Below are 25463 nucleotides of genomic sequence, written 5' to 3'. Positions count from 1 at the left end.
CCTGACCCGCCCGCCTTCCTCAGTGACCCTGGGCACTCTGACAGCCCATACCCATCTCCAAGAGACAACAGATAAAGTGGTTGTGGACTCAGAGCTACCTTCAAATCCCAGCTGCATCTCTGAAATGTTATTGAACCTCTGTTTCCTCCTCTGTAAACGAGACGTAATTCTATTTCCGACACCCAGGGTCAAGGTGAGGCAGCAGTTCGACCGTTAAGCGTCTAACCCAGTGCTTGGCACACAGTCGCTGGGTGGAGTCTATGAAGCCAGATTCTAGCTACCAAACATGGTGGGTGGCCCTGGACAGTGTGGCCCCAGATTCCTGCAATGGCCCAGGCCAGGACCCCAGGACAGCCTCCCAGCAGCCCCACAGCCCAAGGGCATTCCCGTCCACTCGTCCTGTCGCCAGCCGCTCCCTCCACTCACCTCCTCTGTCAGGGCCTGGTCAAAGCTGCCTCCCGGCAGCCACTCGGCACTTGAATATGTCCTTAATTGCTTCACCAGAGTGGGGAGTCACCCTGCAGGCAGATAATTAAAAAGTTCAGAGCTTGATTAATTGGGAGGAAATTGGAGGAATGGGGCTGCCTGCAGGGCGTGCGGGAGCTCTCAGCCCCTGCGTGGGGACGGCACGAAGGGAGGCAGGCCAGAGCCGGGACCCGGGCCTACACTAGGACCCAGGGGCTGGACACACCAGGTGTGAATCCTGCCTGCACTGGTTGTGGGGTTCAGGGCTGGCTCCCCAGGAGACGATGAGCACCACCCTGCTCCACACACACACACACACACACACACACACACACACACATACAGCTGGGGTGTAGGCATCAAAAGACCCAATGGTCATGAAAGTTCTGGTGTCTCTAGCCTTGGGGCTGAGGCACCTACAGGCCTTGTAGCCTGTCATTCAGGGAGGTGTCCCAGAGGGCCTGTCTGGCAGTGAACCAGGCAGGCATGGTGGCTGCCCTACAATGCTCACAGTTGGGCAGATGGAAAGGGCAAGGTGGGAGGTAGAGACAGGTATCAGCCAAGTGCCAAGAAGGGTGAAGGTGGGATGGCTTGAGCCCCCATTTCTGGGAGCGGAGGGAGGAGTTCTGGGGGCTCTGACGTGGTCTGGGGGCTCCAAAGGCCTAGAACCAAGTCTCCAGTCCACACACTGGCTGAGTGACCTTCAAACCTAAGATTCCATATTTCTGAGCGTCGATCAGTCAATCAACACACATTCTGAGGCCTCCTGTCCATCACGTCTCAGCTGCTGGGGCTGGGAGGTTCTAGACATCCCCGGTACCTGCTGTCCCCAGGCTTACAGCCAAGTGCAGGAGGCAGACACTCAGAACCGTGTAATCACGCCGCGGGAGAGGAAAGAGCACAGGCGCTTTGGGAGCACAGGCAAGAGGCCCCAAACCAGGTCGGGGATGGCATCCCAGGAGAAGGTCAAGAGGTGATTTGGGCGGAGCCGAGATTGGAAGGATAAAAAAGGAGCGAGCCAGGCTGGCACTGGGACAGAGGAAACTGCCTGAGCAAAGGCCCAGAGATGGGAGATGGAACCCAGCTGGTGGGGGAGCCGGAAGCTACCTCCTGCGGCCGGGCCCAGGCTGCAGCTTGGAGGTTCTGGGGGCACAGGCTGGTGAGGTGGTCCGTAGAGAAGAGGCCAAAGAAGGCTGGGCTTGCCACAGGCACAAGGGAGCCATGGAAGGGTCTTTGAGCCGAGGAGGGAACGCCACAGATGGCCAGTGGGGTGATTGGCTTTGGGAGGCCCTGGGATCCCCCCTCAGGCAAAGGGGAGACGTGTTAACACAGTTCCTGCCGCTGCCTTCTGACTTCTGTAGTTCTGCCAGCTGCTGGCAAGGATCCACAGAGCCTGGGACCTGTCAGGGGCAGGCAGGGGTAGCCTGGGCATGTGAGGGAAGTGGGGGGGTGGTGAGATGATTGACATCCCCTGGGTGGTCCCAGCAGGAGCTACCACAGCAGGGGAATGAGCCTGAGGCACTCCCTGGACTTAACCTGGCCAAGCAGGGCCCCCCCCTTCTCAGGGGAGGAGCGAGGGAGAACCGTGGAAGGGTTGGGGGGGGGCCCTCTTCATCAAGTTAGAACACCGAGGGCTTCGGAGGCAGGAGGTAGAAAGAACATAGACTGTGGGAGCACAGGCTCTGCGTGACTTTGGCCAAGGCATCCCTCTCTATGTGCCTCAGTTTCCTCATCTCTAAAATGGGGACGATGCCTCCTGCTACACAGGGAGATGGTGAGGACTGAGTGAGGTTATGCGCAAGGGAAGCTGCTGGCCCAGCACTGGCCAGGCTCATAGCAGGTACCCAGTGATCAGAAGCTCCTCCCAGCCCAGAAGCTTGCCACCTGCTTCCAGCATGTCTGTGCCCAGGGCACAGAGCCTCAGGCACCCTGGCCAGCTCTGACCAGGGCAACTGACTCCACGGGTTTAACTTCAGCAGCAGGAAGCATGAGAACTGCAAAAGTCACTTTGCATGAGGAAGGCCCCCCCAACCCCTTTTGCTCAGCCCAGATGTACTCACAGTGCAAAGCCCTAAAAATAAACAAATCAGTTTACCCACAGCTCAACCAGAACATAGGACTCAGGGTTGGATGCTTGGTTCCATGGCCAGAGTCTCACAGGTGGCAGAGGCCTTAGAGATGGTCCAGCCCTACCCAGAGTGGGTAGGAAGGGGTCTGGGCTTACAGAGCAAAGAGAGCAGGGAGCCATAGGGGCAGCCGAGCCCAGCCTCCCCTCTCTGGGCCCAGGACTCTCCTCCATCCACTCAAACTTCCCTCCCCAGCCCAAACCCAGAACATCCTGGAGATCCTGAGGCAGGAAAGTGAGCCAGCTGCCCGTCGAACAGGACACAGCTAGCCAGAAACCCACTCCCTCCACTCACAGTGGCCAGCAGTCAGGCCCGGCTAAAGGAAGGTGTGCGGCCCCCTGCTCAGTCATGGCCTCTTTCGGCCAAGGCCTGGGCCTTTGTCTCTATGTCACAGTGCCTGACACATAATTGGGGCTTAATAACATGCCTATTGGATAAATTCGTAACTCACCAGCTCTCCAACTGGACCCACACGCCTGAGGGCAAGGACCACAGCTTCCTTGTCTCTGCATCCCCAGGGCTTAGCACACAGCAAGTGGCGGGCCCAGAGTGAACGGAGATAGTACAGCAGACACCTGGGCCATGTTCACTGTCACCCAGGCAGGTGAGGACGCACATACTTTCTCTAGATTAACTCAGGCAATCCTCCCACCAAATAGAGGGTCAGTGTGATCCTTCTCCCCGTTACACAGACAAGGGAACTGAGAGCGAGGGACCTTGCCCCTGGTCACACTGTTAGCAGGCTCGAGATTCAACCCTGGCAGCCAACTCCACGGTCTACACCCGGGTCCACTTCCATTGGACATCCTGCTCAGGTTCCCAGGAGCTAGACGGTGAGCCCACCTCTACCCAGACAGAGCCTTTAGCTCCCAGGAAGGCAGAGAAGCTCCTTCCTCCCCTACCAAGGCTGGCACACAGGGCCTGAAAGCACTGGACTCCGCTGTGCCCTCAGTGGTTTGGGGATTAAAGCCGCGTCTCTGGGAAGAGAGTGAGGAGCCCGGTGGCAGGCCTGCCAAGGAGGCTGCAAGGATCACCCGGTGCCAATTAGCGGCCCCGCCGTGCCAGGTCCAGATGGAGCCCTGCCTCGGCCTGACTCGGGGCTCACTCGGTCAATTATCACCTATCCCCGGAGCCCAGGGGGCAGGTGGGGAGAAAATCTGTTTCCCCCCAATCCTCCCTCCCTCTCCCGGCCGGCTGCCATCCCTGCCTTGGGTTGCCTGGCCAAGGGCTCTGGGCGTCTGCCGAAGGCGCGTGCTGGCTGCCTGCTTCAGTCCCAAGGCCTGTGTTTGGGGGGTCAGGCTTTGCGTCTGTCTTGCTGAGTGACACAGCAAGCCCCGTCCCCTCGTAGGCCTGACGACATGGTCTCCAGTACTGAGCCTCAAGCCACTCGATGATTTCTACGTCCAAGAGTGCCTGGGAACGAGGCCTTCGGAATCACAAAGACTTGGAGTCAAACCTCAGCTCTGCCATTCAGTAGCTCTGTGACCTTGGCACAGTCATTCTGCCCCCTCAGGGCCTCAGTTTCCTCATCTGTAAGATGAGGGAGGGTGATAATGGTACCACTTCGGTGGGTAATCACGTAGATTTCATGAGAGAATCCGTGCAATTCACCTGCACTGGGCTCGGCCCCTGGAGAGCACGTGACCCATGGGAATTCAGATTGTCCTTGCCAGCTTGATGAATAATAACAGCTGGCATTTACATAGTGCCTACTGCATGTTCTGTGTGCAGATCAGCCCATCAGACCCACAGCCCCGGCCCTTGAGTCCCTCACTATCCACTTGGAGAGACAGACCTGCCTTCATTTAGCAAACCGAGCTGACTGAGCACCTACTATGTGCCACACCTTGCACTAGGGGCTAGGGAGGTGGGGATGAAAGGCCCAGCCCCTCCTCCAGCAGGGTTCCCCCACCAGTGGTCAGCATGGAGATGAGTCACAGAAGGGTTAGGTCCGTGGTAGGATGAAGCCAGTTGGCTCCAGCTTGGCTGACAAGAGCCAACTAGGCTCATCTCTTCCCAACTCAGGGGTCAGTTAGGTCAGATGAGCAGCTTGAAATTTGCCCTGGGAGCCACGATGCCACAGAAGTTGGCAAACAGAACAAATCAGGGCTTCCCCCCGCTCCCCGCCACAGACAGCCATGGGCCAGCACACGGCTGCCCAGAGTGTGTGTCTAGGGTACTGAGTGGAGGTCGGAGGCGTCTGCTGCAGCCGGTGGAGGCGGGTCTCCCGGAGGCATCCATGTCAGACCCCATCCCAGGGGGCGGCTTGACGCAGAGAAGGGCATTCAGGCAAAGGGACCAGTGTGTGTGTGTGCGTGCACGCGCGTGTGGCCAGGGCATCCAGGGAACCGCGAACTGGTGAAAGGTGACAGATAGGGCCAGAGACATGTACCAGAGGCTTACCAGACACTGAGGCCATTTCTGGGACACGGGACTTCCAGTCTGAAAAGCAAGATGTGTCGTCACCATAGTGGGCAGTCTCCTGGGATGACCCGTGGGGAGCGAGGACGAGAGGGAGAACGGGATCTGAGCAGCTCTGCAGCCTGATGAAACTGACATGGTCGTGGTGGCACTGAACGTGGCATTCACTGGCCGCACATTTTCTTAGGACACCCATAAGGGGCCTATTCGTTCATCCAACAAGCGTGTGTATTGAGCACCTACTATGGTCCCATCAGTCTGCCAGGAGTGAGGGAACCAATGAGAGCCACACCAGCCTGGTTCCTCTTCCCCTCTGAAGGCACTTCCGAGGCAGGGGAAAGATAGCACGCACGTTGATAAGCTGCTTTCTAAGATAATTACAGCTTGTGACAAGGGGCAACAAAGGAAACAGAGACTGAGACAGTGTCGTGAGAGAATCCCTCTGACCAGGGCGGTCAGGGAGGGCCTCTCTAGGAGGCGACATTTAACCGGGGGCTTAATGGAAGAAGACCAGCCACGGAAGCAGGGACAACGCTCTTGCCCACCAGGGGCTGGAGCGCAGTTGAGTGAAGGGAATGTCCAGCGGCGACAAGAAGACCACAGAGCCAGTCTGGCAGGCCTTGTGGGCCAGGACTGGGTGTGGGGTAGTTCTCAGGGCAGCGAGGAGCCCCGGGTGAGTGTAAAATAAGCGGAGTGTGGTGAGTCTGATTCATTCTGATCACAGCTCCCCAGCAACCGTGGAGGGTTGGAGGGGAGGACAAGTGGGGCAGGGAGACCCACACAGAGATCCTGGCCGCACCCACACCTTGCAGGTGTCATCAGCCCCTTTCCTAGAGGTGGGGTCCGAGGCTCAGGGAAGGCACCTGCGGAGGGACAGCTTCCAGATCTGTTTACTTCCCAGTTCTGTGCCTGAAACCCAGCCGTTGGCAGGACTGGATGCCCTCCCAGCTGAGAAATCAGAGCAGCGTGGCCCCTGGGACACTGGGTGCTGAGAGCAGGCAGCCGCTCCAGACCTCTCTGGGGGCGAAGAGGTGGCTGGCCAAAGCGGAGGCCCCTCACACCCCACAGTCACACGGGATACCTGGGATCAGAATCGGCCTCTGCTGCCAAAGAGCCGTGTGTGTCTGGTCCTCTCTGCGCCTCCGTTTCCTCAAATGTCACACGAGGTGGTTGAGCTGGACACTCTTCCAGCTCCTCACCCACCGGGTACCCAGCATCCTGCTGGGAACTGAACGTCCAGCCAGACACTTACAGATTCACAAGCAAGTAATTAAAGTAGGCACCTGGATGGTGGCTTAGGGAAGGCTTCCTGGAAGAGGTGGTACCTGCGCCAAGTCTTAAAGTGTCGTAGGAGTTTGATGACAACGGGAGTGAGGGCAGGACGGGCAGAGGAGCTGGACCTGGGCAGGGACCATACGTAGTCGACGGTGTGGAGCAGCAGGCATGAGACTGGGGGTGGTGGGCACTGGGAGAGGGTCAGGCGCCTGCGCTGGGGTTCTGGAGGCCCTGAGGCATTTGGAGCACTATTGAGGATTTTTTTTTATCAGCTGTTGTATTGTGACATCGTTCACGTCCTATAGAATTCAGCTATTTAAGTTGTACAATTCAGTGATTTTTAGTGTATGCCCAGAGTTGCAGCCATGACCACAATTTTAGAACATGTTCATCACCTCAAAAAGAAATCCTGTTACCCATTAGCCGTCACCCCCCTCATTCTCTGCTCTCCCCGGTCCTTGGCAATCACTAACCTACTCCTGTCTGTATAGACGGCTCTGCTGGACACTGTTCTATAAATGGAAGCACACACTGTGTAGCCTTTTGTGTCTGGCTTCTTTCATAAGCACAATGTTGTCGAGGTTCATCCATGTTGTGGCGCGTAGCCCTACTTTATTCCTTTTTATGGCTGAATAATATTCCATTGTGTGCCATTGTGGGTTTTTAAGTGACACAGAAAGGTGTGTGCTTTAGAAAGCTGGTTGGGGCAGCGGGATGGGTAGGAGGAGGCGAGATGGTCACGCAAGGCTAAAGAGTCCGTAGTAAGAGCTTTCTGGATGCCCGCAGAGGTAGAACCGCAGCGGAGAAGAGCCAGAATGGGGCACAGCTAGGGGAAAGGGGGAAGACCTGGTAACTGGCAGCAGGGGGTGAGGGTAGGGAGGAGGCATCCGGGGTTCCTGGTGACTGGGTGGAGAATGATTTCACCTTCCCAGACGAAAGAGTGGTTTTGGTGGAGCGCTGTGCTGATAGATCGAGAAAACATAGATACCCAGGGAGAGGGTGGAGGGTGGCCGGCAACACATCTAATGAGGGAAGGCTCCTGGAGGAGGCAGCCTGAGGAGTCTGAGATGGGGCCAAGACATGGTGACAAGAGAGGACAGCCAGGAAGGAGGCCCAGATGGAGGGGCTGGCACGGCACGGAGGGCAGAGTGGACAGCCACCCACTAGCTGGGCCCAGGAAATTGCCAGCAGGTGGAAGAGATGAGCTAAGCTGGCCAGGCTCTCCCCTGAGAGGGAGCCAAGAGGGTCCTGATCTTGGGACCAAAACCTTTTGGCATCTATTAGGATGATCCTAGATCCCCACAGGAGCCCTGTAACCCCATTCTACAGGAGAGCAAACTGAGGCTCAGAGATCATCTGCTTAACTCGAGCCAGAGCTGCAGCCTGGATTGTGCAAAGATGGTGGGCTGCCTCTTCAGCCGGCGAGCAGGGAGGGTTTGATGCCTGAGAGGAACGTGAGAAGACGGAGGGCAGGAGCACTCAGGACCCCCAAACCAGTGCAGCAAAGTGGCAAGAGCCCTGGGTGGGCCCCCAGAACTAGAGCTGCCAATCCCCACTCAGCACTCGTGGACCATTGACAAGAACGCAGGTTGCACAGGGCCATGTAGTGTGGTGGTTAGGGAAGCCTCGAGGGTCAGACCACCCTCATATATGTAAGCTCATATCCTAGCAAACGACTTCCATCTCTGTGCCTTCACGCCCCCGTCTGAAAATGGGAGCGATAACCTTCCCTCCATCACAGGGCTGGGTAAGGACCGGGTGCGTTACTAGGGGTCAAGTCCTTAGAAAGGTGCCAGGATTTCATACGAACTCAATAAATGTTGGCGGTTTCATATTTACACTCTGAAGCCCCGGTTTCCCCATCTGTGCAGTGGAAGGCTTAATAAGCCCCCAGAGCGCTCGTCGCCATCCTCCTTGGCGTCCTGAGAGTCTGGGTGGTTAGTCCTGACCCTGCTTTTGCCGCTAGTTCCTTAAGGAGAGGACTGGAGCTGGACCCGAGACCCCCGCGGGGCCTGGTAAAGGGGCATCAGCTAGTGTCTTCGTCAAGTTGGCTGCCACCTTCTGGAAGCCGCCTCCAAAACACGGGTAAACTAAGGCGCCAGGGTGTTTTCTAGTGTCCCGGGGCGAAATGTCCAGGGCGTATGTACTGAGTATTTGTTTTATCCAGCAAGCCCTGAGATTATAACTGTAGCCTCTCCCCGCCCCATGCCAGACACCGTCCCTCACGTGGCGTCCTCGTGGCCACTTTATGGGTTAGATGCTGTCATCCCAGTGAGAAAACTTCAGCCCAGAGAGGTTGAACTACTTGTCTGAGGTCACCCAGCAGCCTGGTATTTGAACCGGATACAGTTCAGTAATGCCAGGAACTGTTCTAGGCACTTTTGCCTAAATTTAACCAACATAATCCTCGCAACAACTGGAGGTAAATACTGTTGTCCCCATTTTGCAGATGAGGAAATAGCTCTAGCGACTGGCCCGAGGTCACACGCTGGCACAGGCAGAGCTGGGACTTGCCAAGCCGCCGGCGCACTAACCAGCAGTCTTCACTGCCTTTCTGCTCTCGTGGTGCCCGAAGCCCAAGCCCTTCTCACGTTAGCAGGCAGCTTCAGGATGTGTGCTGAGTACGGCCAGGCTCTGCGCTGGGCACAGGGGAAGGAACTGTGAATCAGACACGCCTCCCGTCCTGAGGGGGCCACGAGCATGGCCAGGGGACCCCCCTGATGAATAATTGTGGCAGGGGAGTAAAGTTTTCTGAACTCGAGTCATGTAAGCACCAAGGAGGGCGGGGGTCTCTGAGGCTGAAGCTGGTGGAGGGGCCGAGGGGAGGACCGTTTGCTAAGATTTGAATGTGGAGGATAAGCTTAAAGACTGGGGCTGGAAAAATGATTTAGGGAAATTGATGTTCGCCATTTACATGGGAGGAGACGGATGCTCCGAGGGGTGGAGTCGCTTGCCAGAGGTGACACAGGCCTGGAATGTGATCCAGGTGAGCACCCCTGGCCTGTACTCGCTTGAGCCGCCTTTGACCCCAACGAGGAACTTGCCCGTTGCAAAGCTCTTCCCTGTCTGCCTTCTCACTTACCCCTTACGTGATCTCCCCTCCCCAGGCTCCACAGCAGTGCTGGGATGATGAACCCCAGGAAGCAGAAGAAACGGAGGGCAGGGCCTGGACCCCAGGTCTCCTGATGCCCAGCCCAGGGCTAGGGTAGTGTGGATTTGCACGCAGGTGTAGAACCTAAGCCCTGAGCTGCAGGGCCTGAACCCACATCCTGAGCATCCCGCCAGAGCAGGAAAGAAGGCCAAAGCCCTTGGAACAGCCCAGATTGCCCAATGCCCCATCAAGTGCAAACACTTCCCTCCGCAGGCTGTCCCTGGTACTGCAGGCCCCCTTTGGTGGAATAAATTGCTCCAACCCCTACTGTAAAAACAGCCACCGTTCACGGGGCACCCTATACTGTGCCAGACCTCCTGCCATGTGCCTTACACGCGGGACCAAATTCCCCCAGTGGCCTTCAGAAATAGGTCTTAGGATCGTAATTTTACAAATAAGGAAACTGAGTCCCAGCGTGGTTTAGCCGGCTTGTCTACGGCCCCACGGCTAGCCCAAGGCCAGGCTGGGCTCCAACCCACGTCTACCTCCAAAGACAGTGTTCTTTTCTGCTGTATTCCATCACGTTTCTATGCGGCCTGCGCTGTGCTAGGACTTTTCCGCTGTCATGTAATCATCACGATCCTCTGGAAGCTGGGGATCTAGTTACGAGAATCAGGACTCAGTCAGCCGTCAGTGAGCAAGACTGGGCCCTGGGTCCTGCCCCAGACCTCTTCAGGGTCTTCAGAATAAGTCAGGAATGACCTTAGAAGCGGTGTCACAGCCAGCCTGGGAAAGGGGAAGAGGGATTGTTCGCGGCCCCTGATGAAGCCATAGACAGCTTCAGAGACAAGAAACCAGGCAGCCTGGAACCTTCTGGGCACAGATAGGACTGCCCTGTTGGAGTCTGGAGACCCCCAAGAGCCTTAGGAGATGGGAATTCCCAACAGTTGCCCTGCATGGCCTCTCCGTGATGCCGTGCAGCCCCTCGGAGACACCACACGGTCTCCCCATGCCTTGTGGCCCCCGACTCCTCATCTGGATTCCCCAGACTCTCCTTGTCTTTTCTCCCAGGTTGCCCATCTGGAACCTTCAAGGCCAACCAGGGGGACGAGGCCTGCACGCACTGTCCCATCAATAGCCGGACCACCTCGGAGGGGGCGACCAACTGTGTGTGCCGGAACGGCTACTACCGAGCCGACCTGGACCCACTCGACATGCCGTGTACAAGTACGCTCGGGGCCCCGGGAGTGTGCGCGGGCCCCCTGCGTCCCGAGCCCCGCTGCGGAAAGCTCGGAGCAAGGGTGGGCGGCGGCCTGGCTCCAGCCAGCCTCTCCTTCGCGGGGAGCGGGCAGGCACCTGGCGGGAGGGGAAATGAAAAACTGGTTGGAAAAGGACCATCCTGGGGTCCTTGTGCTGCCAACGCACAGCGACCGTGGAGCTGGCATCTGGCTCCGTACCTCCTCCTGCCAGTCGCGTGGAGGATGAAGTCAAGGTCTCGATTCACAAAGGGACGGTGAGTGGGAGGCTTGGCAGAAGGAGAACCAACACAGGTGGTGTCTGTGACAGAAAAGGCTGCCCAGTGTTCTAACCTGGCAGCGGCCGCCTGAATCTCAGGCCAAGGTTCTCTAAGAAAGGAGTGATGAGGAGGGTGATCTTACAACCCCTGTATAGACAGGAACAGAATTTAGCTACAAGCTCCAGAGAGCCGACCCCCGTGGCTTAAACCATAGGACTTTATTCTCTCACATAGCAGAACCCCGAAGAGAGGCAGTCCTGGAGATTGTGGCAAATCCATGGAGTTCTCTGGGACCTGGCTCGCTCCTTCTGGGCTGCCATCCTCCGTGTGAGGTTCCTACCCTTTGGGTTGCTGCATAGTCCAGCATTGCTGCTGAAGCTCCGGCCATCACACACCTTCTAGACAGGGGAAGAAGGAAAGGGACAAAGGGACGTTTTACAGCGGTCTCCTTTTAAGAAAAAGTCCTGACCAACAACTTCTACAGTGTGTCAGTGGCCAGCCCTTCCTCACAGGAGGCTAGGAAATTAGCCTTCTAGCTGGACATCTTGCCACCCTGAATAAAACTGGGTTCTTTTAGAAGTTAGAAGGGGAAAGAGATCTCGGGTGGGTATGACCCCCAACACATGAAGACCAGCCCTCATAACAGACACCGAGGAGGCTGGAGTCCAGGGGGAGAGTGTTAAGCAGATGTGCAGCAAGATGAGAGTTATATTCTAGAAGCATCCCACAGGGGGATGGAGGAGAGAAGGGATTTGAAGGAAGCCTTGGGGGGCTTGGGCTGGAGCCAGGGCTGCGGGCCGAGAGCCGTCTCCCGGGAACAGACCCCCATAGCCCCCACTGACTGACACCTCTCCCCACCCGCAGCCATCCCCTCCGCGCCCCAGGCGGTGATCTCCAGCGTCAATGAGACCTCCCTCATGCTGGAGTGGACCCCGCCCCGCGATTCAGGGGGCCGCGAGGACCTGGTCTACAACATCATCTGCAAGAGCTGTGGCTCAGGCCGGGGTGCCTGCACGCGCTGTGGGGACAACGTGCAGTACGCGCCGCGCCAGCTGGGCCTGACCGAGCCGCGCATCTACATCAGCGACCTGCTGGCCCACACGCAGTACACCTTCGAGATCCAGGCCGTGAACGGCGTCACCGACCAGAGCCCCTTCTCACCTCAGTTCGCCTCCGTGAACATCACCACCAACCAGGCAGGTAAGCACTTCAGACGCCCGCTAAGGGGGACCAGTACCGTGAACCCAAACGGGTACCCTGCCGGCCCCGGTCAGGGCCTCCGTCCCCTCTGTGGAGTGGCTCCTGCTGCTCCGAGGCCGCACTCGCCTGGGAGAGGACGCGTTACCCCTGCCTTGCCATGTGGTCATGGCAACTGCTGCCGTTTGGTGAACTGTGCTGTTGAAGGCTCCCTCTGACAAGGGTGAGCAGTCCAGTCCTGTGGGCAGGTCGGATCCACGTGGAGACTCGGGGACCCAGGTTCTTCCATTGGCGTCAGCCACCCTGAGGCCCAGGTGTGTCTGTCTGCAGGAAGGGTGGGAGAGAGAGGACCCAGGGAAGCAGGAGTGGAACCCATCCCTTCTGTGCACGGTCCCCTGGAAAGAGCCTGGTCATGTGACCTCGCCAGGCCACAAGGGAGCCTTGGGCCATGTGGTCCTCTCCAGGTGGGCGTTGGGGAGATGGTCAGTAGATATCCAGCAGTTTCCACAGGCGCCTTCTGGGAGCCTTCAGCCCACCCCAGTCCCGCTCCGACAAGCTTTTCTCCCTCAGCTCATCTTTCCTCGTCCTTTCTGGGACCCCACATTGCCCTCCATCTTCTGCCCTGCTTCCTTCATGGCAAATAAAGTTGCCAAACATTGCGGTCTCACTACTACCGTCATCCTTCTTCAGTCCACTCCACTTTTAGGCTTCTGAATCCTTCTCTCTAGTGAGACCACCATCCCCTGGGTCCCCTGTGACACTTCCCAGCCTCATCCCCAACCAAGGGCCACATGAGATTTTCGAGGACCTCATGGTACCTGTGGCGTGTTCCTCTCAGTTATTCACTCAACAACCCTTGGCAAGCCCCTGCTGTGAGCATGGTCTGGACCCTGTCCAAGGAAGAGCCCAGGGAGGCCAGACTCCAGGAGAGAGGGTGAGTGGGCTACCCACCTCATCTTTCAGATGCTAAGTGGGGCCCACACCATAAGTGCTCAGGGGATCCAGAGATGGAAGTCTAGGAAGGCTTCCTGGAGGAAGCAGGATTTGGCCTGAAGTTTAAAGGACCAATGAAATGTTTATAGGAGTGATAGAAAGAAATGTCTTTTGAGAGTGAGAAAGCACGTGAACAAGGACATGGAAGGAGAGGGGCCAACCGGCTTCACCTGGTTAAGGGGTGCCCTCTATACATGACCTCATCGCATACCCCTGGCCTTCTTGAGTAGGAGGCATCCATGTCCCCATTTTACAGATGATGCTCAGAAAAGTTGGATCACAAAGCAGGAAGGGTAAGGGACAGGAATTAACCAGGTCTACCAGATTCCAGTGCTTGGGCACCATCCAGCATATGTTCAAGGAACCTTGAGGTGAGACTGTGGGTCTAATGCTGCGTGTAAGTGAGCTCATTCGTAAGAATGTGTGGGTGTGTCACTGTATGTGTTTGGGTGATCATGTGTTTATGATTGGGATCGCATGTTCTGTGGCCATGTGGCTTCTTATTTATAAATGCATTCAAGAGCATGGGTGTGTCTGAAGCAGAGGGGCTTGGAACGGGATGTGTTTGAGCATGAATTCGTGTGTCTGGACGTGGCCCTGCCTATCCGTGTGTTTGTGTACGAGAAGGAGTGTGGTTTTGTTTGTGAGTGTTTGCGGTATTGCTGTGGCGGAGAGGACATAGTTGTGAGCGTGTGCCTGCTGTTTGTGCAGGGTCGTGGGTGCATTTAAGCCCCCGCTCAGAGTGAGGTCTGGAGGGAGTTGACTCAAGGCAGGCAATGTGAGAGAACCCTCCGAAGCCAACAGCTGTTGGCAAAGACACCTAACAGATTACGAAGCCTCAGCTGGGAGGCTCTCCAGCTTGCCAAAGCCCTGAAGTAGGGAAGCCTAGGCTCCCTACTCCTCTCCCAGGCTTTAGGGGGTGGGGGGGCCTCTTCTGCACCCATGCAGGAGTCCTGGGGGTAGAACTGTCTACTCAAGAAGCCTCAGCTTATTAGCAGCACAGGTCAGAGTCTGGGCTGCTTGACAAGCTGGACCCTTCCTTTCTAGAGCTAGATGTTCCCAGAGAATAAAGATGGGGCAGAGTGGAAGTGAGGGGCTTCCAGAAAGAAAAGTGCAGGGTGTGGGGGGAGCCTCAGGATTGAAAGACAGAAGCAACAAGAAACAAGCACTGGATTCAGACCCGAGTTTGAATCCCAACTTTGCCATTCATTTGCTGTGGGACCTCAGTGTATCAGTCAGCTATCGCTACGATAATGCTGCATAACAAAACCACCCCAAGCCTTAGTAGTTTACAAAAATAAATATTTATTTTCTCACTCACTCGTCTGTGGGGCAGCTAAGGTTTAGCTAATCTGCAGCAGGGCTCACTGAGCTGGGCAGGACTCCAGAATGTGGGTTGGCTTCAGTCTGTTCCACATGTCTCCCATTCCCCTTGGACCCGCCGCCACCCAGGCTTGTTTCTGTCATGGTGAATATTGGGAGCGCCAGCAGCCGCGCCAAGCCATGACACACAAACACTTCTCTCCAATGCCTGTGGCGCAGTCACACACAGCAAATGAACCCTGCAGAGTGACTTGGCAAGGGGTGTCGGTACATAATCCTGTTCCAAGAGGCGAAACCGAGAAAACCGATCCAACGCATCACACTCATGGAAATCACTGCCTCCCTCAGGGCCTCAATTTTTCCACCACACTGTGCATCAGAACCCTATGAGAGTTTCTCCAGAACATAGGTTCCTGGACCCCGCCCCAGACCTGTGGAATCTGAATTCCAGGAGTGGGCCCTAGGCACCTGCATGTTTAATTAGGGGCCCAAGTGTTTCTTACTATTGGACAGCTTTTGGAAACTCGGATCTAAGCCCCTGTGTGCCCTCAAAGCCTGGAGGCTTTCTGGATCATAAATACCCTTTCTCCCTCCTCTTTGTTTCAAGCCCCTAGACAAGCTAACTCTTTCTCAGATGGTCAGAGTCCAGCTGGGGACCATGCAACCACACCACGCCCTCACCACCTTATTCCCCTTTACCAGATGAGGAAACAAAGGCCCAGAGAGGCAGAGCCACCACTGAGTGTCCTCAACTGGGATTTAAACCCAGCACTATGGGACTGTAAGTCTACACTGGAGAAGAGGCAGTTCTTGCCCCCTGACACTTTATGCCTTGGTTGGGAAGATGAGACACAGACACAGCATCTACAATGCTGTGGCATGAATGAGGGCCCAAGGAGGTAGAAGGGAGGGGAGAGAGATCACAAGCAGAAGAGATCATTGCTTCCTGGGGAATGGGAGAAGGGCAAATCTTGGAAGGCTTCCTGGAAGAAGAAGTATTTGAGCTTGACTCTGGAGAATGGAGACGCTTGTAAGAAACAGAGATGGAATCATGTAGGGAGAAAGGTGTCCCAGGGGAGGGAAGTGCAGGAGGCAGGCTGGAGGGAGGGTTCTTTCTGTTCTTCCTGAGCACAAGGTGCCTTCACACATGGTCCCTCTGCCTGGATTGCTTTTCTCCTCACCATTTTTTCAGACCTTAGCTCATCGTTACCGACCTTCTTCACTCGGTCACACCCCCCCAACATACCATGGCCCTCAAGCCTCCCTGGTTGGGATTTTAGCCTTGTGTCTTTTATTTTATTTTATTTTATTTTATTTTTTTAGCCTTATGTCTTTGATCCTGTCCTTCCCGTCTGTCTCCCCCGCCATCGGCATGTGGTGGTACACAATGGGTCTGCTTTTCCTTACTTACCACGGTTTTCCCGGCACCTGGCCAGGGGCGCACCACAGCAAATGCTCAGTGAACATTTGCAGCAGGGCTCAGAGAAGCGTGGAGTGAGGTGGGGTGTAGAGAGGTACCACAGGCTGGAAAGCAAAGCTGGGGACTTGATTTCCAGACAAATGCATTCAGTGGTCGGTTTTAATCAGACCCTAAAATTCAATATATAAATATCTAGCTCATTGCCTTAAAAGGAAAAAGTATTCCTTTTGGGCAAGTGACTGGGCCTTGCTCACACTCCCTTGGCACTCACCGGGGCCAGAGCTGTCTTCTGACATCATAAAGCCATCAGGCCACCTCCGAACCACACTCCGCCATTCCAGGACGCCTTTCCACCCCGTATTCCTGCGTCCTCACAGGGGCCCCTGGAGAAAGGAGGCCAGGCTGGGCCGCACATCCCCACTTGACAGAGGAGGAAACAGGCATGGGGAGGGGCCAAGCACGTGCCCGGGCTCACTCAGGGGCAGACCCAGGATTCAGTCTGCTGTCCCGAGTCTCTGGTCCTTGACACAAACCAACAGAACAACACAGGGGTTGGGAGAGAGGAGGACAAGCCTCAGGACGGGCATCAGAAGAAATGCCCTTCTCTCCGAGGAAGTGGCATTTAAGCCGAGATCGAAATCACAAAGCAGAGACAGCCATGCAGACCGGGGCAGGGGGCACGTGTGGCATTTCAGTAACGTGGAGCTCGTCCTCGGGGCCGCACCCAGTCCTCTTGGCTGCCCTCCAGGGCTGCACCAGACACGGTCTCACCCAGAGCAACCTCCGGGCAGCCGCACCTCTGCCCAGTTCCAGCAGGGCCGGGGAGGGTCTGGGTTTGGGAATCTGGCAAACAAACCTGGCTTTGACTCAAGCCTGGCTGCTCACTGGCATACAGCCTTCAACAAGTCACTTAGCCCACGTCTGAATGCCTCTCCTCTCGAGAGTCCCCACCCCTCCTCGCGGGACTGCTGGGAGGCTTTGAGCTCAGGTCTCAAGGTGCCTCCCGGGCTGCCTGGTACATGCAGGCAGTCAGAAAGTGATCATTCTGTATTCCCCCGAATCATAATGATGGCCCCCAAGTAGCCGGTGTTTCCTACGTGCCAGACAACATCCCCGGTCCTTGACGATGAGCCTTCACGACAATGCTATGGGGTGGGTCCTTTTATCCTGTCTCACGGGGAAGGAAAATGAGGCATCGAGAGTTAAGTGACTTGTCCCCGGGCACCAGGCAGGCCCTGGTGGAGCCTGAATAGTTCCAGCACCACATTCTTGGGGCCCCGTGCTGGCCAGACTCGGGCCTTCTGCAGAGGTGAGGGAGGCTGTGAGCGGGGCCCGCGTGCACCGCAGCCCCCGCTGGCAAAGGCAGTCTTTGGCGTCACCCGAGCTGAATAAGAGATCGACTGGTTAGGAAGGTCCCCTGTCGTCCCGTCCTCGTGGGGCGTGTGGGCAAAAAGGCGTCGCCAGTGCTGGGCTCAGACCTCATCCAGCACGGGAGGCTCTACTTCTCCCAGCCTCGGGGTCCTCGCCTCCGGAATGGGCACCTATCTGTCCTTCCCGCTGTGCCGGAGGGAGGCGGGATCAGCGACAACGGAGACAGAGCACCCAGCATGTAGCTTGTGGGTGAGACGCGGCATCCAGGCCTCAAGAGAAACCAGGTGTCTTCGTTTCCTCTTGCTGCTGTAACCAAATGCTGCAGACTTCGCAACTTAACAAGAGCCACGGTTCCTGCCTGCCAGCTCTATAGGGCAGGAGCCTCGTCTGGATCTCACCGGCCCAAATCATGCTGTTGGCAGGTGGCATTCCTTTCTGATGGCTCTAAGGGAGGATCCATTTCCTTGCTTGTTCAGGTGTCAGCAGAGCTCGGGGCCGGGGTATGGTAGGAGTGAGGTGCCCCTGTCCTTGACAACTGGTCACTGCCCTTGGCCCACGGGGCCCTCTTTCCAGTCCTCGCCCCTGGCTCCTAAATCTCAGAAGCTACAATGGGGTTCAGGCCTTCCTCACGCTCCAGTCCTTTGGGTCTCTGACTCTGGGCTGGGAAAGCTTCTCCTCCTTTAAGGACTCAGCAGATTATATTGGGTCTACTTTGATAATCCAGGATGATCTCCCCATCTCGAGAACCATAACCTTAATCACATCTGCGAAGCCCTTTTGCTGTGTAAGGTCCCATATTCACAGATTCTGGGATCAGAATGTGGACATCTTGAGGGGGGCATTATTCTGCCTGTTGTAGAAGGTAACATAAGCCAAATTAATTAGCATTAATTAGCATGGTCAGGGGCCCTGGAGTACAAACCTTTTTTTTTTATAAAGAGGTAAACTGAGGCCCAGAGAGGTTCGTAAGTGGCTGTCAGAAATGACACAGGTCGTGGCAGAGCCAGTCTCCAACGCCCTGGGCACGCATCGCGGCCCCCGTCCAGGACTCCACTCCGCATGGCTTTCCCATGGAAAGACTTTGAACTTTCCAAAGCCCCTTCCGCCAGCGCGTTCTCCTCTGATCCTCCCGCCCTCCTGGGGGGCAGATATACAGTGGCTCAGTCTGTAGAACTCGCAGGAGCGTGTACTCACCTACTTCTCTCCCTGGAGGCCAAGAGGATCAGAAGGGGATAGGCCAAGAGAGCCCCCGGTGAGACCCAGGCTGGGAGAAATGAAGAGAGAGGAAGAGGGCACTTTCCTCCCCAGGCCAAGCTCTCCACGCACATCAGCCTCTTTGATCCTTCCCAGCTTTCTCCGGGGAAGTCATTGCCGGCCTAGAGTCTCAGTTAAGATTGAGTTTGGCTGCATAGAACTGGAAGAAAGATAACAGATAGCAGCTGCCCCAGTAACGCTGTTGGACAATCAACCACAACATCAACAGCAGAAAAGCAAGAAGAATTTTTCTATCGCATGGTCTCTGGGTCAGCCGGGCGGGTCCTGGTGGGGGATGCATTCATGGGTTTGCACTCCCATCGACTCTGGGTCACTCGGCAGATCATTGGGTATTTTCAGGGCTTTGTTGCATGTTTGGGGGTTGGCTGCTGTCGGATGGTCAGAATGGGCCTGGCTGGGACCACTAGGGCAACAACTTTGTTCTGCATATCTCTAGGTCAGCCTAGGCATGTTCTTGTGGCAACCACAGGGAACCAGACAGCCAGGAGACGTACACAAGGGCTTGTCCAGCCTCCGCTCAGATCATGTTTGCCAGTATCTCATTGGTCAAGGCCAGTCACATGGCTCAGCCCAGAGATGGGGGGCAGGATGACACAAGTTATAGGGCAAAGAGTGAAGGTACAAGGGAGTGATAATAATTCAATCAGTCTACCATAGTGGCTTGGACAAAATGGAAGCTTATTTTTCTTCTATGTGAAGGGTGTCAGAAGTTGGGAATTGGGGCACCTCCGTGGAATCATCAGGGATCCAGGCTCCCCTGTACACAGCTTCTTGTCCTTATGGACCAAAATGGCTGGGAGAGCTCCAGCTATCACATCCATGTCCCGGGCAGCAGGATAGACGAAGGAGCGTGAGAAGTTCCTTCCCTTTAAGAGAGACTTCCTAGAAGTCCCACATATTACGTTAACTTTATATCTCATTGGCAGTCCTCTTGTCACATGGCCACTTGTAGCTACCAGAGAGGTTGGGGAAAGTGTAGTCTTCTGTTTGGGCCTAATGTGCCCAGCTAAGAACCAAGATTTTGTTAATGTGAGAAAGAAAGAATGGGTATGTGGGCAGGCAGTAAGTCGTGTCTGCCACATCCCATGTTACAGGTGAGAAAACAAGGCTGAGAGAGGAAAGTGACTTGCCTGCGGTCACACGGTCGCCGGGGCATGAGAGAGCTGGGATCTGAACCCTGCATCCTGTGTCTTCTTCCACCACCATCACCACCACCACTCAGCTACTCACAGTACTGCTTATGGGTCTGAGGTGCCCAGGGATGCCCGGCTGGCTCAGTCAGAGTGCGACTCTTGATCTCCAGGGTCGTGAGTTCGAGCCCCACATTGGATGTAGAGATCACTTAAGATAAATAAGTAAACTGAGAAAAAAAAAAAAAGATTCAAAAGATTCTGAGCAGTGCAGACAGCTCCATATGGCAGACGTCCCCCAGCCCTGACTCTGGACTGAAGCCTGTGCTAAGCATTTGACCTGAAGGTTTTCATTTAACCTTCCAACATCCATGCCCTGTTCCTATTCTATACAGGAGAAACTGAGGCACTGAAGGGTGAGATATGTTGCCTGGGCTACCTGATCTGAAGCTCAGGTTCTTACCACCTTGCTAGTCTAGGTGCTGGGGTAGGACTGGGTCCCATCCAGCAGCCAAGGCCGTCCAGCATCCCACGGGCAGGTGAGCCATTGGATATATCTGTCGTACCAAGCCCGGGACCTGACCTTAACCTGCTCTGATCATGCGCATGGTTCAGTCCAAGTAACCGGGGAGAACGAACCAACCCAGGCTGTAGAGTCAGGCAGACCTGGGTCCCAATCCCGCCCGTGAGCTGTGGTACCTCAGGCAGGAGACTTGACCTGACTCTCGCTTTCCTCATCTGTGAAACGGACATGATTAACCTCACTCCATCTGATTGCACAGCCTCCGGAAGGTGCTGTTCAATCTAAGGCGAATCAAGGGATGAATGAATGAGCAGATGAACAGCCACTCAAGACAGGAACTTTTCTTGGGTTCAAGGAAAAAGACAGTATCTGCGAGACCTGACTTCTGTTGCTTTAAGGTTTTTCCCCACAAAAAAAATGTTCCACAACTTGCTACTTCCAAAAGACATTAATAACTATTATGTGCAAAAGGGTTTCTGAAGCCAAATGAGACCTCAGCTGCCAGGTTAACTGGGTCTTTCCTCTGCAGGACTTCTCAGAGCCTTGAACAAAGGAGTGCACAGGGTGGGTCTCACAAGCAGGGGTCTAGAACACTCTGTGTTTCTTTACCTTTCTTGGCCACAGAACTCCTTTTCTTCGTAGCAAAGTGCCACCTTGAAACCAGTTCTCAGCTTTTGCTTTTTTTCTACTCAAGCAGCACAAATGTTTGGTCCAATCAGAAAGAAACAAAGCCCATTTTCTGGAAGCATTTTATTTGTGGCAATTCTGTTGTGACAGTTAGGATCAGGTTGCAGCTGGATCAGAATTGCAGCTGGATCGTCAGGAGTTTACTGTATTGCTAACAGTCAAAACAGCGACCCTGTTATCAACCGGAAATGTCAGGAGTCTTGTCGCGGGCGAAGTGCTCGTGTTGTAGATCCTGGAGCATTCAAGTGCGGTTCAGATGCAGGGTTGTGGTACCTTGGGCCCGCTGGTCAGTGAGAGGCTCCAGGCCTCCGCAGCAGGTCACATCACAGGTGGGCTCAGGGTTGAGGGAGAGTGAATGGTTAGTGCCCATCACACAAGCTGCCCTGCCTTCCCCTGGCTCCTGCCTGAAGCTCCATGTTCCAGCCCCCAAGGTCAGTGACTCAGCCAGGTTCCCGAAGGTGCTAGAAAAGGAGAGAACCTGCCCTTCTTTCTCTCTTTCCTTCCTCCAGTAATATGGATAAGTGCTTACTCTGAGCCACACACTGCCACACTGTGCCAGGCACCAGGGATAAGGGATTGAACAGGAGAGTTCAGGTTGACACTGCAAAGCCAAGAAAGTCGCTGTGGGACGGCAGGTGACGGGAGGGGGTGGGTGGTCAGGGAGGGCTCTCCGAGGGGGCCATGGAGATCTGGTGGTTAAGGGGGGGTCTGGGCAGAAGGACTGTGGGGCCAAGGCCTTGAGCAGAGAATGATGACCTTGGTGTGATTGGAAACAGAAACATGGCCAGTGGGGACAGTGCTTAGGAGAGGAAGGGCACGTGCAGAGGTGTTGGGTGGCAGGCAGGTGGGCCCAGAGGCCATGTGGAGCGTCTGGGTGTTATTCAGGGGGCAGTGGGAAGTCACGGTGAGCTGTCGACAGCAGTGACGTTGTCACAGAGGCAGCAGGATCTGAGGCTGGGCCTTGAGGTGGGGGATTCACACTGCCAACACCCAGCGACATTTCCCTCCTCCTCCAAGCTCCTGGGGTCTTCTGACTCATGAAAGGGTAAAGGCTGAGTACTCTCGGGAGTCTCCTTCCTGCCTTGGAGCTCAGGGCTGTGCAGACGAAGCTGAGCAGAGCCCAAACCCACACCCTCTAGAGGTGGCCAGGGTCACGGGCCTCCTGTCTTCCTGCCCGTCAAAGTCTCCTCGTCCCTCATCCTAGTCCCTCCTCATTCAACTCCTTCATGCCCAGAGGGGGAAACGGAGGCACATCCGAAAGGCTACTTCCCCAAGTCTCGGCTAATGAAGGGACTGGACACTCCCCCTGGGCTCGCTGGGGGCAGCAGGGCCCCTGACCACCTGCTCCAGCCAAGCCGGCCTCCCCTTCTCCTCTCAGCCACAAGCCTCTTTTGTACTTGCTCCCTGGGGTTCCATCTTCTTGCAGGGGTCACGGGGCACCGCTGACCCCAGCCCCCTGCCGGCGTGCCCGGCTGGTAATTGAAAATACCAGAATTCCCTGCAGACCAACTTACAGGGAAACCTGATACCCCAGGGTGGGCGGTGGACAGCAAGAGGGATGGGAGAACATCCAGCTGTTCCCTTTTCTCCTGCATTAATCCCCCCGGGTTCCAGGAGAAAGGCCAGCCCTGCTTGGCCCCCACGGGCCCGCCTTGATCATCTTCCCAGCAAATGCCGCCTCCTTGCCACGCCCAGGGTTACGGGGCTTATGGGATCAGAGCCCGGGTGAGCTGCCTGTAACCCAAGCCTGGCAGCTAAGCCCACCGAGCCCAGACCCCCATGGCTGTGTGAGACCTGCCCCCACCAACAGCTGAGCTCCTGGAGCCGAGGCGGACTGGGTGGCGGTAGGCGAGGTGAGTCAGTGGGAGCCGGGCGGAGTGCGTTTGCAGCAACAGGATGGGAGCTGGACCAGAGTGTCCTCAGAGGCCCTCTGATGTCCACTGGTTTCCAGACCTCCCTGCTCAGCCTGTATCAGCTGCAGCCAACGAAGGGAAGGATGCGTTGAACTTGAGTGGGCCGGGGTTCCAAATCCCAGCTCCGCAGCCTGCTAACTGTGTGGCTCTGGCAAGTTACTTCACTTCAGTGCCTCCATTTCCTCATCTATAAAATGGGTATAATATAATACCAGCCTCATGGGGTCCATATGAGTGTCAAAGGAGTTCAGTATGTAAAGGGTCTAGAAAAGCACCTGGCACAGAGTGAACAAGTAGGTGTTAGGGGTTGGCCTTTGTTTTGTTTTTCCCCTGGGCATCATGGGGCACACAGAGGCTGTCAAGATGACAAGTTTTTTTTTTTTTTTAAAGATTTTATTTATTTATTTGACAGACAGAGAGATCACAAGTAGGCAGAGAGGCAGGCAGAGAGAGAGGGGGAAGCAGGCTCCCTGCTGAGCAGAGAGCCCGATGCGGGGCTCCATCCCAGGACCCCAAGATCATGACCCGAGCCGAAGGCAGAGGCTTAACCCACTGAGCCACCCAGGCGCTCCAAGATGACAAGTTTTTAATCTGAGGGCAGAGGTTGCCTACTGCAGTCCTTCTGTGGCTTTCCAGGGCCTTCAGGACAGGGCAGGTTCCTGGGCAGCCTCAGGCCTGCACCTCCCTCACAACTACTTGTACCCCCACCGCACGCTCCAGAATTTCCACCTGGGCAGATGAGAGGGCCAGTCTCTGCAGGAGCCAGGCTGTGAGAAGCAGTGTGGGGGGTGGAAAATATACTTGACCAAGATTCAGCTGGCGTAGGCTCTAAGACTCAGCCCCTAGCTGCTGTGGGACCTTGGACAAGTCACCTTCCTTCTCTGGTCCTACTACTACGCAAAGTGTGGTTCACACACCAGCAACGTCAGCATCCCCCAGGAGTTTATTAAAACTACAGATCCTCAGGCCCAGCCCTATTGAATCAGAATCTCGGGGTGAGGGGCTGGCATGCCCAGCAAAGTGAGTTTTAACAAAGACTCCTGGTTTTCTCCCTAGGCCCTCTCAAGTTTGCAAAGTGCACCAATCTTTAGGGACACGTTCTGCCACTTTTCTTCACGGTTGGGAGATGAAATCACAGGGAGAGAAGTGAAGGGAATGGCATGGCCCCTTCTTAGGCCTGGATCACTTTGGCTGAGTCCTGACCTGGGGGCTTAGAGCCGGGAGCTCTAGCCTGAAGAGGCAATCATTGTGTGAAACAAATATGCTTTCTTCCGTTAGAGCCTGAGTCCTTGGACAGCAGGGACCTGAGAGATTCCTCTCTTGAGCCCCAGAACGTCATGGTCATGCTGGCCTCATAGCCACTCTGTGAACTGAAATACTTTTTCCAGCCTTATTGAGATATTATTGACAAATAACATGAAAGTTTAAGGTATACGATGTGATGCTGAATAAATTTGTATTTTGTAAAATGATTACCGCAGTAAGGTTAGTTCACACCTCCCTCCTTTCACGTAATTACCACTTTATGGTGTGTGGTTCTAACATTTAAGATCTAGTCTCTTAACAACTTACAATTACACAATGCAGTATTATTTCCTACAGTCGCGTGCTGTCCTTTAGCTCCCCGAACTCTTCTTACAACTGGAAGTTTGTACCCTTAGACGGGCATCTTCCCCTTTTCCCCAGCCCACAGCCCCGGCACCGTTCTACACTCCTGAAATGTTCTTTTTTAAAAAGATTTATTTATTTATTTGAGAGGGAGAGAGAGAATCTCAAGCAGATGCCCCGCTGAGCGGGGCGCTGGATGTGGGCTCGATCCCATGACCCTGAGATCATGACCTGAGCTGAAACCAAGAGTCAGGCGCTCAACCAAGTGAGCCACGCAGGCACCCCTCCCATCTCGACATTTTCTTTCTTTTTTTTTTTTCCTAAGTAAATTCTATGCCCAGTGTGGGACTCAAACGCATGAGCCCGAGATCTAGAGTCGTGTCCTCCACCGATTAAGACAACCAGGCACCCCCTGAAATGTTTTTAGTAAGATCTCCCTCCTGATGGTGCCAGGTACCATGGTCAAATTTTTATATGTATTTCTCCTTTCATGCTCATGACAGCCTTGCCAGGGAAGGGTCCGCTTTGGACACGGTTGGGGGTGGGGGGTGAATAGCCTGGGCTCACAGAGGACCCGGGGCCTCCGGCAATCTGGAAGAACTGAGTGCTCAGCTCTGGAGGGAGAGACGGGTCTGGGCTGGAGACGGGGTCACAGCATGAGGGGACGGCGGCAGAGACTGTCCTTAGGGCCGGCTGGGAGCCTGGCTGGGGCCAGATAACCTGGCTCTAGGCCCAGCTCAGCACCTCACGAGCTGTGTGATCTTGGGGAAGTCACCATGCTTCTCTGAGCCTCAGTCTCCTCCTCTGAAAATCGTGGCTATTAACCCCCATCCCGCCTTGCTGTTGAGAGGACCAAAGGAGGTGCCACAGGCCAGCTGCTCAGTGCTCAGTGGCGAGGACCCAGTGACACAGGCGAACACTTCCGACACTGACCACCCAGCAGAGGCCCAACTGAGCAATGGACACGAGTTCCCACATCTGCTCCCCGCAACAGCCCTCAGGAAACGTTACCCTCAGGCTCATTTCACAGATGAGGAAACTGAGTCACGGAGCTCTCGGACAGCCCCTCCTCTGGGCTCTAGTAGTTAACCTCACTCACTGATCCTGGGGGGCATTTCCCCGGAGGCGA

General features: G+C 55.5%; 1 protein-coding gene across 2 annotated transcripts in view; it reads left to right on the top strand.

Annotated features, from left to right (window-relative positions):
* EPHB2 (EPH receptor B2) overlaps nt 1–25463 on the top strand; it is a 117595-nt gene that overhangs the window by 62882 nt on the left and 29250 nt on the right. For both annotated transcript variants that reach the window (XM_080801440.1, XM_080801439.1), the window contains exons 2-3: nt 10450–10605; nt 11759–12094. In XM_080801440.1, coding sequence (XP_080657566.1) covers nt 10450–10605; nt 11759–12094 — 492 coding nt within the window. The remainder of the gene's footprint in view (nt 1–10449; nt 10606–11758; nt 12095–25463) is intronic.

The sequence above is a fragment of the Martes martes genome (genome assembly GCF_963455335.1).
Source record: "Martes martes genome assembly, chromosome: 4".
In the NCBI taxonomy this organism is placed as follows: domain Eukaryota; kingdom Metazoa; phylum Chordata; class Mammalia; order Carnivora; family Mustelidae; genus Martes; species Martes martes.
Note: the sequence above shows the minus strand (reverse complement) of the source record. Positions and strands in the feature narration are given on the sequence as shown.